Source organism: Sus scrofa, chromosome 1 (genome assembly GCF_000003025.6).
Source record: "Sus scrofa isolate TJ Tabasco breed Duroc chromosome 1, Sscrofa11.1, whole genome shotgun sequence".
Lineage (NCBI taxonomy): Eukaryota > Metazoa > Chordata > Mammalia > Artiodactyla > Suidae > Sus > Sus scrofa.
In genome coordinates this window covers 9,138,768-9,153,112 of record NC_010443.5, presented here as the reverse complement: position 1 = coordinate 9,153,112, position 14,345 = coordinate 9,138,768, and the positions used below count along the sequence as shown (strand labels likewise).

Below are 14,345 nucleotides of genomic sequence, written 5' to 3'. Positions count from 1 at the left end.
GTGATCTCGGAGAATATTAAGAATTGTCACGTTCACCCCCAGTTTTGAGTCTGAAAGGGGTGAAATCATGTTGGCTAGTTGATTATTTCTAAGTAATAGGAAGTCAGTCACGGCCTGTGTGAGAGGAACTGCCAGGATGGTTTCCCATAAACCGGGAGTGGCTTGGCCCAGTGTGAAGGATATGATAGGATAAGGGGCTTTTTCCTGGATGCTGTGAAAAATAACGCAGACCCCAGACCATGCCAGACATTCTCAGTGTGAAGGTAGGGAAGTGGGCGAATGATCTCTTAGCATCACATTTTGACCTTGCAGAGTAAACAGCGTTCGAAAGGAAAAGGAGATTCAGAATTGCACCAGCTTTCTCAAAGCCACATTGTTTTTCCAGAACTATTGTTGTGAGCCCAGAGTAAACACTGGTCTGTCTCTGCCTGCCCCGTGGGCAGTCATCCTGCCAGCATCATCTCTTCTTTTTTGAAAATCAGGAAGAAGCTGGCTGCTGGTCTTCCTGCTGTTCGTATCTGTCTTGGAAGGAGCCGAGCGTCACTTTAGTCTCCCATGTGTGTGATTTGTTTGGTAGCACCTAGTGTGATCTCAGGGTTAGAGCTCATTCCACTCACATATTTCTGGTCTTTTTGCATTTCGTGGTGAGTAGTACATGTGAAAAGGCTTCATATTTACAAAAACGACATGGAACCTTCTCTGAGTTTGTGCCTTCCTGCTTAGCCACAGGGCTGTAACGAGGGCTTACTTGACGGATTTGTCAAGGGTGCGATTTAGGAAGCACTTCTGAAGGTTTTGTTTGATGCAGGATATTACTGTCAAAAATAATAAATCTAATAAGCCTTTTTGGTGTTTTTAATATAAATGAAAAAAGAAAGAACTTGGGGCCAGGGCACTTGGTTTTGGTCTTGGCTCTGTTGCCAACTATGTCTGTGACCTGATCAAAGTATTTAATTTCTTTCGGCCACAGTTTCCTTGCCTGCTAACTGGCAGTGTAAAACTAGAAAGCTGCTTTTAAAAATACTCCTTCTTTGGGCAATAATAGCTCATAGCGATGGATATAGAAAATCCCAAAGAATCTTCCCTATAAAGTGTGAAAGATCTACCCTGTGAGGGAGTTCCCATTGTGATGCAGCAGGTTAAGGATCCAGGGTTGTCTCTGCGGCAGTGCAGGTTCAATTCCCCACCCAGTGCAGTGGGCTAAGAGTCCAGCGTTGCCACAGCTGTGGCATAGGTCACAGCTGTGGCTCAGATTCGATCCCTGGCCCACAAACTTCCATATGCCATGGATTTGGCCAAAAACAACAAAACTATGAAACATTTTCAAGAGAAATAAAAGACCTAAATAAGTATTGCAGTTATTTTTCATGGATTAAAGAACTGAAAAAACATCATCAGTAGAAAATTCTTTTTAAAAAGGATTAAGTGGGAAGAGAACTTTATTGGATATTAAGACTTATTACAGGAAGTTCCCGTCGTGGCACAGCAGAAACGAATCCGACTAGGAGCCATGCGGTTGCAGGTTCGATCCCTGGCCTCCATCAGTGGGTTAAGGATCCAGCATTGCCATGAGCTGTGGTATAAGTCACAGACGCAGCTCAAATCTGGTGTTGCTGTGACTGTGGTGTAGGCGGGCAGCTGTGGTTCCAATGAGACCCCCTAGCCTAGGAACCTCCGTGTACCGTGAGTGCGGCCCTAAAGAGAAAGAAAAAAAAAAAAAAAGCTTATTGTAAAGCTAAAATTCCTTGAAAAGCAGACCAGTAGAACAGAATGGAATGGGCACTTGATTTCTGACAAAGGTGGTACTGCGTATAGTGAGGGAAGGACAGTCCTTTCAGCCAGCGGTGCTCTTCCCGTGGGATGGAATCGCTGGGAGAAGTGAAACATGGTCTCTGCCTCACCAGAGTCTGTCGATTTTGCTAGGTTTGATATTGGTGTTGTAGTTACGTGTTTAAGACGTGGCCTTATCTCTTAAAGATGTAACGAAGCATTTACAGGTGAAGTGATATGTCAGATTTCCGTTGAAATGAGCAAGAAAAAAGTAGGATGGAGGCTTGGATCCTGTGTTGCTGTGGCTGTGGTGTAGGCCATCGGTTACAGCTTCGATTCACCCCCTAGCCTGGGAACTTCCATGTGCCACAGGTGCAGCCCTAAAAAGACAAACAATTAGAAAAATAAAATGACCTGGGCCCCCCAGGACCGTTGTGTGCAGTGGCACTGTTGGAATACAAAGTGACGTTGAGAGGTATGGGCATTTGGCCCACGTGCAGAGGGAGGTGGCGTGGAGCTGCTTCCTGAAAATTAGGAGGCTAGAGATGATCGGAGAGCCAGTTCTCTCAGGGAATTTTGAAAGACCCGCTTGGCTCTGCTCTCCCCTGTGATGTTGTAATGTTCCTGTTTACAGGAGTGGAAAACTGGGAAGAGGAAGGCTGAAAAAGATGAGCTGGTGGGAGTGATGGTATTTTCCACCATGGAACCAGAGGCGCCTGACCTGGACTTAGTGGAGATGTAAGCAACACTGCCAGACTTTCCTCCTTCTCACGCGGTGTCCGCCTCCTTGGCTTGTGGGTCTCGGCCAGGCCGACCGCAGCTGGAAGTGGGATCGTCGGAGCAGTGTGTGAAACGAGTGGGGTTTGTAGCCGGATGGCATGGACAGCCTCGTCCATGAAACACTGTCTTTCTAACCCTAACACCCTTTAAAGTCTGCTTCCTCTTTACCTTGAAGTCAGTGATTTCCTCGTTGACCGAGTGGTTAGTAGTTATTTCCAGTAAAGTATGATGAAACAGGGTGGCGCAGAGCCAGCCGACACCCACGTAATAGTCCACAAGGCAAAAATCTCTTTGAACATTGCCTTGAAGGGAACAGTCCCAAACCTGCTTTTTCTGTTTTGTTTGGTGTTTTTAATCTTGTAATCTTTTTAACACAGGCTTGGTCAAAGAACTGGAGTTCTTTTTCTATATGAAGACTAATAAGAAATCTTGGCTGCGGTTTTTTTTTTTTTAATTTTAAGTAGCTTTTTTCTTAACATAAAATCATTGCTTATTTGTTACCAAATAAGTCTTCCAACTACCCAGAGAGAAAATCAGTGTTAGTATGTTGACCTAGGTCAGTGGTCTTCCAAACCCTTCTCTGTGCACAGGCATCTAAAGGAAAAATTGTTTGTTTAACCGCAAGTGACCTCACATTATGCATTTGCTTTTTTTTTTATAAAGTTGTATGGAAGTCGAGCTGGTTTACAAGGTTGTGATCATTTCTGCTGTACGACAAAGCGATTCAGTTGCACATGTCCACACAGCCATCCTCTTTCAGATTCTTTACCCACATAGATAATACCGGGCGGAGTTCCCTGTGCTGGACAGCAGGCCCCGTCGGCGAGTCATTGCACAGGCCTCGGTGTGCACATGCCAGTCCCAACCCCCAGTCCCTCCCCCTTCACCCGTCCCCTGTGGTCACCGTAAGTGTGTCTTCAAGGTCTGTGAGTCTGATTCTGTTCTACAAAGAAGGTTCATTGTGTCCTTTTTTTGGACTCCACATGTAAGCGATGCCACATGATGTTTGTCTTTCGCTCTCTGACTTCACTTACTGTGCTCGTCTCTGGGTCCGTCTGTGCTGCCATGTTTGCTTTTATAATCTGCTCTCTTCATTTAAAATTATGTTGTGACGTTCTTTCCAAGTCAGTAAAAGCTTGTTGCGTCCTCGAGGAGCTGGTTGTGCTCCGTGTCACTTGGATGCTGTGCATCTAGGCTCTTCTTTTGATTCATTCAGGTACTTGTTGGAATGATTGAACGACTCCTGTTAGCACCCACACCGCATTTTTGTAGATTCCAGTGCCCCCAGAGATTGGATTTCACCAAGGAAGATAGTCCAGAAATGAAGATTTTATTTACGTTAGAATAATTTTAGTTAAAATATACAAGGAATCGGGGGAAAGGAAGCAGCGTTAAAATAGAAATGGCACACTTTGTCGTAAATCTTTAAAACCTGAATCAAGCCTGATTTTAAGACTAATTTAGTTCAGGGGCGGTTGTGAGAATGCAGGAAACAGGCCCCTGTGCTTGCGTTGGCCTTGAGCTCCCCCGACCGACCACGTGCACTTCTCTCCCCTACCCTTAAGCCGTGTGGACGTTTGAGAGTCAAGGACACACCCCTTGTGTTTTTGCCCCGCAGAGAACAGAAGTGCGAGGCTGTTGGCAAGTTCACCAAGGCCATGGATGACGGCGTCAAGGAGCTGCTGACCGTGGGCCAGGAGCACTGGAAGCGCTGCACAGGACGTAAGTGCTGTCCTGCGTCCCCGGGAGCTGCCCATCCGCCTGCCCGGCCCCGTCTGCAGACGGTCATTCTGCAAACTGCTTTTCCCTCATCCCCGAACCCGCGCCGCTCAGCTGTCCAGGACCCCAGGGGAGACGCGGTCAGGCGTCAGCTGTGGGGCTCGAAGGCACAGCTGCTGCAGAGGCCAGACTCCCCCAGTCACTCACAGGGTGGCCTCTGACCGCCCTCAGGACCTGGCCTTTCCTCCCGGGTCAGAGGGCGCGTATTTCCCGCGCTTGCTGCCTCCCTGCCTTCTGAGGCCCAGGGAGGAAACGGGGCTCCGGTTTCAGAGCACGCGTGTGCCCCTCTCTTCTGTAACTCGGAACCCTCTGGCCTTCAGCCCACACCCTACGAGAGCACTAGTTGTGTTCAGCTCTTGTTTAAAAAATAAATTAAAATGTCTCTTCCTTTGAATTAGGAAAGTAATACATACTCACTCTGGACTCAGCATAGGAAGCAGCTTAATGACCTGCTTTTGTGAAGATTTTTTTTAAGGCGGTATTTTTCTTCTACACGAGGGGAAAGAATCAGAATCCGAAGTCAAAAAATAACTTTAATGAATAAGAAATCGAATGTGGAGGGACTTGCTACCTGGCGAGGCTGACGGGGGGACACTAGATCTGCTGAGTCCAGAGCTGCAGCCTCACATCAGGAGTGGCGAGCTGCAGCCTGCCAGCCTGCTGCCGGTTTCTGTAAATGAGGTTTTCCGGAACACAGCCCTGCCCGTCTCTTTGTGTATTGTCTTTGCTGCTGTTGTGTAAATGGGGGTTGAGCTGAGTGCTTTTCAGAAGAAACCTGTAGCCCCGGCAAAGCCTAAAATATTTACACTCCAGCCCTTTGCAGGAAAAAGCCAGACCTTAGACTGAATGGCCCTCCTCAGTTCCCATGGTATTTTACATCAGCAGAACCATTTGTAGTGTACCAGCTGTTTGTGCTTGGTGGGCAGACATTGGGAGTAATAACAGTTGCTTCTTTCCCAAGGCAAAAAATCCTAAAAATAGAACTGAGCCTGAAAAAATAACCTATGCAAATGCAGCATCAGAAAACAAACTCTGCTTCAAGCCTTTGGTCACGGAGAGTAGCTCACGGGCAAAAGGGGGAGTGACGCTTCTCTAAAACATAAATGTGGTCATTTTCTTAAATAATTTTAACTATGAACTCAGCTGTTTCCCCCTTTTTAAAGAAAAATTAAGGCGTTCCCATCGTGGCGCAGTGGTTAACGAATCTGACTAGGAACTGTGAGGTTGCAGGTTAGATCCCTGGCCTTGCTCAGTGGATTATGGATCTGGTGTTGCCGTGAGCTGTGGTGTAGACTGCAGACACGGCTCGGATCCCCAGTTGCTGTGGCTCTGGCATAGGCCGGCAGCTACAGCTCCAATTAGACCCCTAGCCCAGGAACCTCCATATGCCATGGGAGCGGCCCTTAGAAAAGGGAAAAAGACCAAAAAAAAAAAAAAAAAAAAAAAGAAAAGAAAAATTAAAATGAGTACACATCTGCCAATAAAGTTTTTTTAGGGATCTCACATAAATCTAGAACTATTGTTTCAGTTGAAGAATTAAATCCCGTATGTCTAACATCTGGTCAACTCCGTGTCCTTTATAATCCATAGGCCAGATTTATGAAATGGTAATAGCTTAGGGCTGCTGTCTTTGGCTGGGAGAGGCAGCCGAAGTGCTTTGTTTAGAGTTTGATTCAGGCATAATTTCTATTCTCTCAACAAAAGAGTTTTTAAAAATTCCTAATCTGTGAAATAAGGAATCCAGCACACACTCCACATGGTGAAGCCCAGGGCGAGTGTTTTTAATCCCCAATATAGAGGCAAAAACCGAGTCACAAAAGGGTAAATGGTTTATTTAAATTAACTAAGCTAATAGAGTTTGAATGTGTGTTTCCTGATTACTGCAGCTTTTGGACCATATGTCAGATTTCTCTGGCCTAGATTTTTTTTTTTTAAACTGCACTGTCTTCAAATGCAAATAATGGTTTCTTTTGAGAGACAGCAGACATGTCTAAGGGGACTGTGTACAAATGCAGAAGACGTGTCCTGAAATACAGACTCTTCCCTAGGTTAAGTCCTCCAGAGGGACCCTCAAGCCTAGAATTTTAGCATCAGAAGGAGTCTTAGTGGTGGTTTCATTAATTGTATTATTATACAGATGAGAAAACTAAATCCCTCCTCCCCGGTCCTGTGGCATCCCATTGCCTTATTTTTCTCCACACCCTGTGGCTTTTGGTTTGGTTTGGTTTTGCAAATGGTCATTTGTTACATATATAACTGAGTGAGAAAAGCAGTGTATTTAGGAATCACAAGTGCAAATCCACCACCATTTATTCGCCACATGACCCTGGGCAAGTCGGTTTACTCACATGACCCTTATTCTCCTAGCCCACGACACAGAGCTGGGGCCTCGGCATCTGGTGCAGGTGGGGATGGGGCTCAAAGCTGGACGTCATCTTCTGGTCCACTTGGATTTCATTCAGTAAATGAGAATGTGGTGTTGAGGATAATAGCACCCACCAGTAATGGGACAGTAGATTAATTAAAACTGGGAGTTCTCACCATGGCTCAGCAGAAACAAATCTGACGAGCATCCACGAGGATGCAGGTTTGATCCCTGGCCTTCCTCAGTGGGTTAAGGATCCCCACTTCCCGTGAGCTGTGGTGAAGGTTGCAGATGCGGCTCAGAACTGGCATTGCTGTGGCTGTGGTGTAGGCCGGCAGCTGCAGCCCCGATTTGACCCCTAGCCTGGGAACCTCCATATGCCACAGGCGCAGCCCTAAAAAGACCCCCAAAAAATTTGAAAAAAAAGTTAATTGAAGAAACAGTCATTAATTTTTAAAGACAATTATTTTATGTCAATATTTTATTAAAGAATATAGACTTCTTGAGTCATTTCAAAATTTTATTATGAACGTAATCGTTTTTGGAAAATAGTTGGATCCATCTCATTTTGCTCTGAGGCCTAGTTAATGATTTATTCCTCCTTCTCTTGCAGCATTACCCAAGGAATATCAGAAGATAGGCAAGGCCTTGCAGAGTTTAGCAACAGTCTTCAGTTCTAGTGGCTATCAAGGTACAGCTTTCTCTATCCTTTGGGCCTTGAATGTCTTATGCAAACAGACCAGCCTCTTTAGGCTCTTGCAAACCGTGACTGTACTTAAGCACCCTAGTCAGTGACTGGCGTGTAAATTGGCTACACTGCTCCAAGGACTTTTGCAACCTCACCTTATTACTTTTGAAAAGATAAGTGGGTTGTTGTAATTTGTATCTTCTTGCCGGCTTCTTCGCCTTTCTTGTGCTCAGATACAGCTCTTGTGTTTTGGTAAAACAGACGGTGATGGTAAGTGACTCTGTGCCCTGCTTTCATCTCTCTGCCAAACTCTGAAGTCAAGACTGACTGTCAAAAGCCAGACCTTATCAAGGTCACTTGGAGAAAAAATTGTTGACCGAGTAACAAGTTTGCTTTGCCTCCCATCTCCCCATACCTCGTCACCGCTGTCAGCTCCTCCCGTGTTGTCCTCCTTCGTTGTGGTATTTTGAGTTCCTTGTGCATTTGCATTGACAACGTTTCTTAGAACAAGTTAGCTTTTTCCTTTATATTTTGGTTTGTTTTTCTCATTTGGCCTGTGGAGCAGATAGGAAGGAAAAAGTATGGGCGAGGTGAGAGGCACCTCTTGACTTTGAGAGCATCCTATCACTTACAGAAATGACAGACTTGGTACTTTGTGATACGTCGTGATGCCCAGGGAGGGTACATCTTTGGAGGTCAGTGTCTGAGTATTTTCAGGAATAAGAAATTAGCCCCTTACCAGAATGTAAGAGCTGGGGCTCCCGTATGTGAGTCTTTCCTGTTGGCCTGGCTGAATTACGTCTGTCATCTGGGTGGGAGCTTTGAGGACTCGTTAGCCTGACCTCCTCGTTTTTGAGACGAGCATCTGGTGGCTACCAGGCACGTGAAAAGATGCTCAACATCACTAGTTGGAGAAATGCCAATCAAAATGAGCAGTGAGGTATCCCTCACCAGTCAGTATGGCCAGCATCAAAAAATCTACAAATAATAGGAGTTCCTGTTGCGGATTAACAGGTTACGAACCCAACTAGCATCCGTGAAGACCCAGGGTCAATCCCTGGCCTCACTCAGTGGATTAAAGAATCCGGCGTTTCTGTGAGCTGTGGTGTAGGTCACAGATGTGGCTTGGATCTGGCATTGCTGTGGCTGTGGTGGAGGCCAGCACCTGCAGTTCCGATTTGACCCCGAGTTTGGGAACTTCCTGTGCCACAGTGACGGCCTTAAAAAGCAAAAAAAAAAAAAAAAAAAAAGTCTACAAATAATAAATGCTGGAGAGGGTGTGAGGAAAAGCGAAGCTTCCCACCCTGTTGGTGCAAATGTAAATTAGCACAAATGTAAATTGGCACAGCCACGATGGAGAACAGTATGGAGGCTTCTTAAAAAACTAAAACTGGAATTGCCATATAACCCAGCAATCCCACTCCTGGGGCTTATATGTGGAAAAGACAAAAACTCTTAATTCGAAAAGATACAGGCCTCCAGTGTCATAGCAGCCTATTTACAATAGCCAAGAGACAGAAGCAACCCAAGTATCCATCACAAATCAATAGACAGAGAGTTGCAGTCATGGCTCAGCAGGTTAAGAACCCAACTAGTATCCATGAGGATTCGGGTTCAATCCCTGGCTTCTCTCATGGGTTAAAGGATCTGATGTTGCTGTAAGGTGCAGTGTAGGTCACGGACACGGCTCAGATCTGGCGTTGCTATGGCTGTGGTGAAGGCCAGCAGCTACAGCTCCAGTTCAACCCCTAGCCTGGGAACTTGCGTATGCTTTGGGTGCAGCCCTAAAAAGAAAAAAAAAAAAAAAGAATGAATGAGTGGATAAAGAAGATGTGGTGTATGTGTGTATACATAATATGCAGCGGAGTACTACTCATCTGTAAAAAAGAATGAAATCTGCAGCAACATTGATGGACCTAGAGATTATCATACTAAGTGAAGGAAGTCAGAGAAAGGCAAGTATCATATGATATCACTTATATGTGGAATCTTAAAAAATGACACAAATGAACTTATTCACAAAACAGACGCACAGACAGAGAGAGCAAAGTTGTGGTTACCAGAGGGGAAAAGCGGGAGGGATAAATTAGGAGTTTGGGATTAACAGATACATGCGACTACATGTAAACTGGAAACCAGCAAGGACCTACGGTACAGCATAGGCAGCTACACTCAATATATTCAGTATCTCATAATAACCTCTAGTGGTAAGGAGTCCGAAAAAGAGTGTGTGTCATTTTATATTTATATAACTGAATCACCTTGCTGATCCATTTAGCATCTGAAACTAACACAGCATTGTAAACCAGCTGTACTTCAGTTAAAAAAAAAAGAGACAGATAAGCATCTTGGCGAGGTTCCACAGTGGCTGCTGGAGGAGCCTCACCAAGGCTAGACCCGTACCCACTGCTCAGGTACTGGTCAGTCTCCAGGAGTCCTTTCATCTCTGTGGTTCTGTGCTGTCTTGACAGGATGCGGCAGTGGGGTCTGGAGATGCTGGGAAAACATCTAGTTGGTTCCAGTCGAGTCCTTACGTGTCAGAACTCAGCTGAATCCAGACCTTCCCTAAACTTCCCCTGATGTCTCTGTCCTTAAGTCTCACTCTCACTTCCCACTGTCACCATAGTCCACAAGGGGAACCAGCTCTTCATCCAGCCTCCTCCAAGCTTCGTGGGTGCCTCCTTGTCACAGCAAAGTTTCTCTGTCTGTGCAAGGCTCCCTGGCCACCCAGCCAGGGCCTCCCGCTCAGCAGCGTGCCAGGGTGCAGGCCTCACCCCTTTCTGAACGTCATTTGCTTTAATTTCTTCTTTCCTGCTGTGTCTTGTGACATGGAGGACAAGTATGACTTTTTAGTTTATTTGGTATTATTATGGTGAGAGAAACAGTCTCTTTCAATCACCTTCGTCTTAACTAGAAATTGAAGCTCCCCAGGACGAGGTTTTTAAACCTAACAGTGACCTTTCCAGTAATTTCAGAGTCTATTGCTAGATTGTAATACACGCACCCAGACTTGAAGTCTCTCATCACCTGAAGTCACCTGTAAAATTTAGAAACCATTCGGAGCTAAATCACAGAATTTTAAAATAGCGGTTCACTTGTTCTCCTGATTGACGCTGGAAGAGACACAGCTATCACTCGCTATTCACTAAATGGGGTATTATTAGTAGAGGGCACAGGTAACTGAACCAGATGTCTTGGAAAAGGAAAAAAGAGAAGACCATTGATAATCTGGGAAATGAATCCTAAAGCAGTTCTTTGATGACTTTATAATGTAAATAAATCTTCTGGTCTATTACCCACTCTTTACGTTTCAGTAGAATTCATGTGCCTTCAGAATGGTCAGGTTCTCTCCAGAGTTTCATAGTCTGTGTAACTTCAGCCTGAAGCAGCGCAGAGGAAGGGGAGCTGACGAGGCAGAGAGAGGAGGGATGGAGCATGATGTGGCAGCAGTGGGATGAGTTCCCTGCAGTGTCCTGGGCCTCCTGGGTGGAAGGTGACAGAAGTGACCTGTCTCCAAAGTGCCTGCCCGTTTCATCCCCGCAGAACCACAGCTCAGAGAAGCACTGTTTGCCACCTAACGCTTCCTTAATCTTTTCTGCACTTACAGTAGTTATTGGTCAGTACATTATCAAATAGCACTTTCTCAAGGGTTAAAATGACTCGTTTTGTGTTGAATACTTAACACAACCTAACTAAATTCCACTTGCTAAAGATCTTGTTTTTAAAGATCAGCTAGCTTCTCCCCTTGCGAGGAGGATGAAGGTCAGCGCGCTGAGGCGGGTCTGACCCGCCTTCCTTGCTCAGACTGTGCTCTTCCATCTCTCAGTACCGCAGAGGCTCTCCATGGCCAAGGACGCTTCGGATTGTGTCAAGTATGACTTGCCATGCTCCCTCGGTCCGTGGAACAATGCCGAGGTTATTAGCATGGCCTCTGCACACGTCCGAGAGGCATTTCTTAGAGATTATTGTGGAAGTGTAATCGAGTAAAATATGTAAATGTTTATCTCTGGAAGAGGATAAGAATGGGTATAGAAACTAGACTTGTGATTGTTTTGTTTCGTAGATTTGACTTTAGAACCATGTGACTGTTTTACGTAATTATTAGAAAGCAAATTTAAATCACAGTGTAAAATATTCCTAAAAAGCGAAAGCAAAACAGAACAAATGACGTGGTACACCAAGATGACTGCACAGAGAGGGGTTACTTCAGATCACCTTTAAAAATTGTATTCTGACTACCTAGGCTGAGGAGCAGATGTCTTACGGTCAGAAAAACTTAAAATTTTGTTTTCTATAACCACGTAGTTAGCAATGTAATCTTGGTGTTGTTCTAAAACTTCTAAAACTATTTTACATATCGTAGGGCAAAGCAAATAGATAACTTTATTACTGTTATTAGGAACTAAGATTTTTTTTAAATGAGAGAGATAAACATAAAAATCAGAAGTCTTAGGACTTCCCTGTTGCTGTCACTCCTGTGGCTTAGCCCACTGCTTGATTTGCTCCCTGGCCCAGGAACTTCTGCATGCCATGGGTGGGGCCAAAAAAAAATTTTTTTATTCTTTAAATATATTAAGAAAAACACTAAAATCCTAAATGTTTTTCCAAAACATCAATGAGTTTATTGTATTTTCCTCTTTTTTTAAAAAAGACAATTTGCCTTGCACTGTTCACTGAAGAGGCCTAGAAACAATTTTCTAGTCCAATAGCAAGAAGCACCCCCAGCACCACTCACATGGCTATTTCTAAACTTTATGTCCTCCTGAAATGAACCAGAGTTCCTAGCAAAAGAACTCAGATGCCAATCTGAAGAGCCTTCCACCGACCGATGCAGAGAAGATTGAAGCACTAATGGAAACAGAAATTATAGTGGGTTGAAGCATATCAAATATGTTTAAATCCAGACTTGCAAGGACACTTTTCTAAAAAAAAGTGAACCTCAGTTACCTTTGGAGACTGGAAGAGGATCAACTTGTTATTCTGCAAACTGTAAAGAGAAAGAAGTATTTAACCTGCTCTTCCTGTTCCGATACCTCAGGGTAACCCAAACGTTGATAAAGGAAGTTTCTCTGTATAGAAGTATTTTAGCTAATGAAGCAGTGATAGAAGTGGAATAGCACCATTTTGCAAACCTGTTATAATAAGAGATCCAGATGACACAGGGGACAGAGGGCCGTCATCACCCCAGAGACTCGGGCGTCACAACAGACGCCGTACCAAGACAAATGACCCGGTTTCCTCAGCACCTCCCAGAAAGAAGAGTGCAGGGAAAAAAAGAAGGATGGGGGGAAAGGACCCTCAGATACGGGGAACACGTCAGCTCTGTGCCCCGTGGGCCCTCTTTGTATCCTGATTCAAGCAGCCCGCTTGTTTGGAGACACGAGGCAGCTGCACACTAGCTGGACAGCTTCGATCAGGACCAGCTGTCTTGTCTTAGGTGTGAGATTGGTATTGTCCTTTTTATCTGAAGAACCTTTGTCTTTGAGGTGAAATGTATGGACAAAATGTTATATGACCAGTGAAGGGAGAGTTGGGGGTCAGCTAAGAGATGGGCTGTTAACTGCGACGTCAGATGATGGGTAGCCGAGGACTCACTACTGTTCTGTAGTTTTTATAAGTTTAAAGTTTTCTATAATAAAATTTTTAAATAAATGAAGAAGAAACATAAATTACAACCACTCACATGCCTCTGATGATTTTCAGGTGAAACAGATCTCAATGATGCAATAACAGAAGCAGGAAAGACCTACGAAGAAATTGCCAGCCTAGTGGCAGAACAGGTATTCATATAACCATACAATTCCGACGAAGATTTTGTGCTACCCAGGGTGGGCGGGATGGGCTGGGGTTGGGGACTGGCACATGCACACTGAGGTACATGGAAAGATTGGCCAACGGGGACCTGCTGCACAGCACAGAGAACTTGGCCAGTTTTTCTGTGATCATCTAGTGGGAAAAGAATCTGAGGGAGAATGGATATGTGTGTGTATGCATGACTGGGCCACTTTGCTGTACCGAAGAAATTATAACAGGCTTGTAAATTAAATGTACTTCAATAAAACTTTTTTTAAAAAGATTTTCATGCTACCCAATCCATATACTTAATTTAAAACCTGTTGTAGGAGTTCCTGCCGTGGCTCAGCAGTAGCGAACCCAACTAGTATCCATGAGGACACAGGTTCTATCCCTGACCTTGCTCAGTGGGTTACGGCTCTGGCGCTGCTGTGAGCTGTGGCGTAGCTCGCAGGTGGGGCTCAGATCCCGAGTTGTTGTGGCGTAGGCTGGCAGCTGCAGCTCCGATTGGACCCCTAGCTTGGGAACCCCCATATGTCACCGATGAGGCCCTAAAAAGCAAAAATAAATAAAATAAAACCTGTTGTAAGACAGACTTTTCAAATGGCTATTGTCTTCTATCCCTGTGTATCTTTGTTAATTACATCTGATAATAGTATTTCTTAGGCTAAGTTAAAGTGATGGATAAAAAAGTCATCAAAGGAATGCAAGTACCTTCCAGTATCGAAGGTTTGGGTCCATTTTTAGCCACCATGGGGCTAGAACGCACAGGAAAAGGCTTCGCTCACGCCCCGTTTGGACCCTCACGTATCCTCCGTGAGCCTTGGTTTCCTGGTAAATGGCCGTGGTAGCCCCGACCTTGCAAGGACCTCAGGACCCGACAGCTGACAAAGGGAGAGCACCTGGTCCTGTTCCCAGCACAGAGCCGGTTTTGTTACAGCCACGTGGATTTTACTGGCATCCTTAGAAGCCGAATTTCAGTCACGTTTATAGATAACGAATGAAGTTTTCTGAAGGGGAATAACATCTAAGCTGTCTCAAATTCCTAAATTTAAAAACCTTTTTCAGATGACTTCTTGAAGTACATGTTTGTGTGCGTGTACGTTCAAGTGGCCGTAAACTACCGTCCCGATACTTGTTAAAAAAAAAGATAAGTGTTGAAAATTGCAT

The 14,345-nt window shown here is 44.9% G+C and overlaps 1 protein-coding gene across 2 annotated transcripts in view; it reads left to right on the top strand.

Annotated features, from left to right (window-relative positions):
* Positions 1–14,345, top strand: part of SNX9 (sorting nexin 9) — a 108,664-nt gene that overhangs the window by 85,911 nt on the left and 8,408 nt on the right. For both annotated transcript variants that reach the window (XM_003353171.4, XM_021086441.1), the window contains 4 exons: positions 2,405–2,508; positions 4,169–4,272; positions 7,308–7,385; positions 13,086–13,162. In XM_003353171.4, coding sequence (XP_003353219.1) covers positions 2,405–2,508; positions 4,169–4,272; positions 7,308–7,385; positions 13,086–13,162 — 363 coding nt within the window. The remainder of the gene's footprint in view (positions 1–2,404; positions 2,509–4,168; positions 4,273–7,307; positions 7,386–13,085; positions 13,163–14,345) is intronic.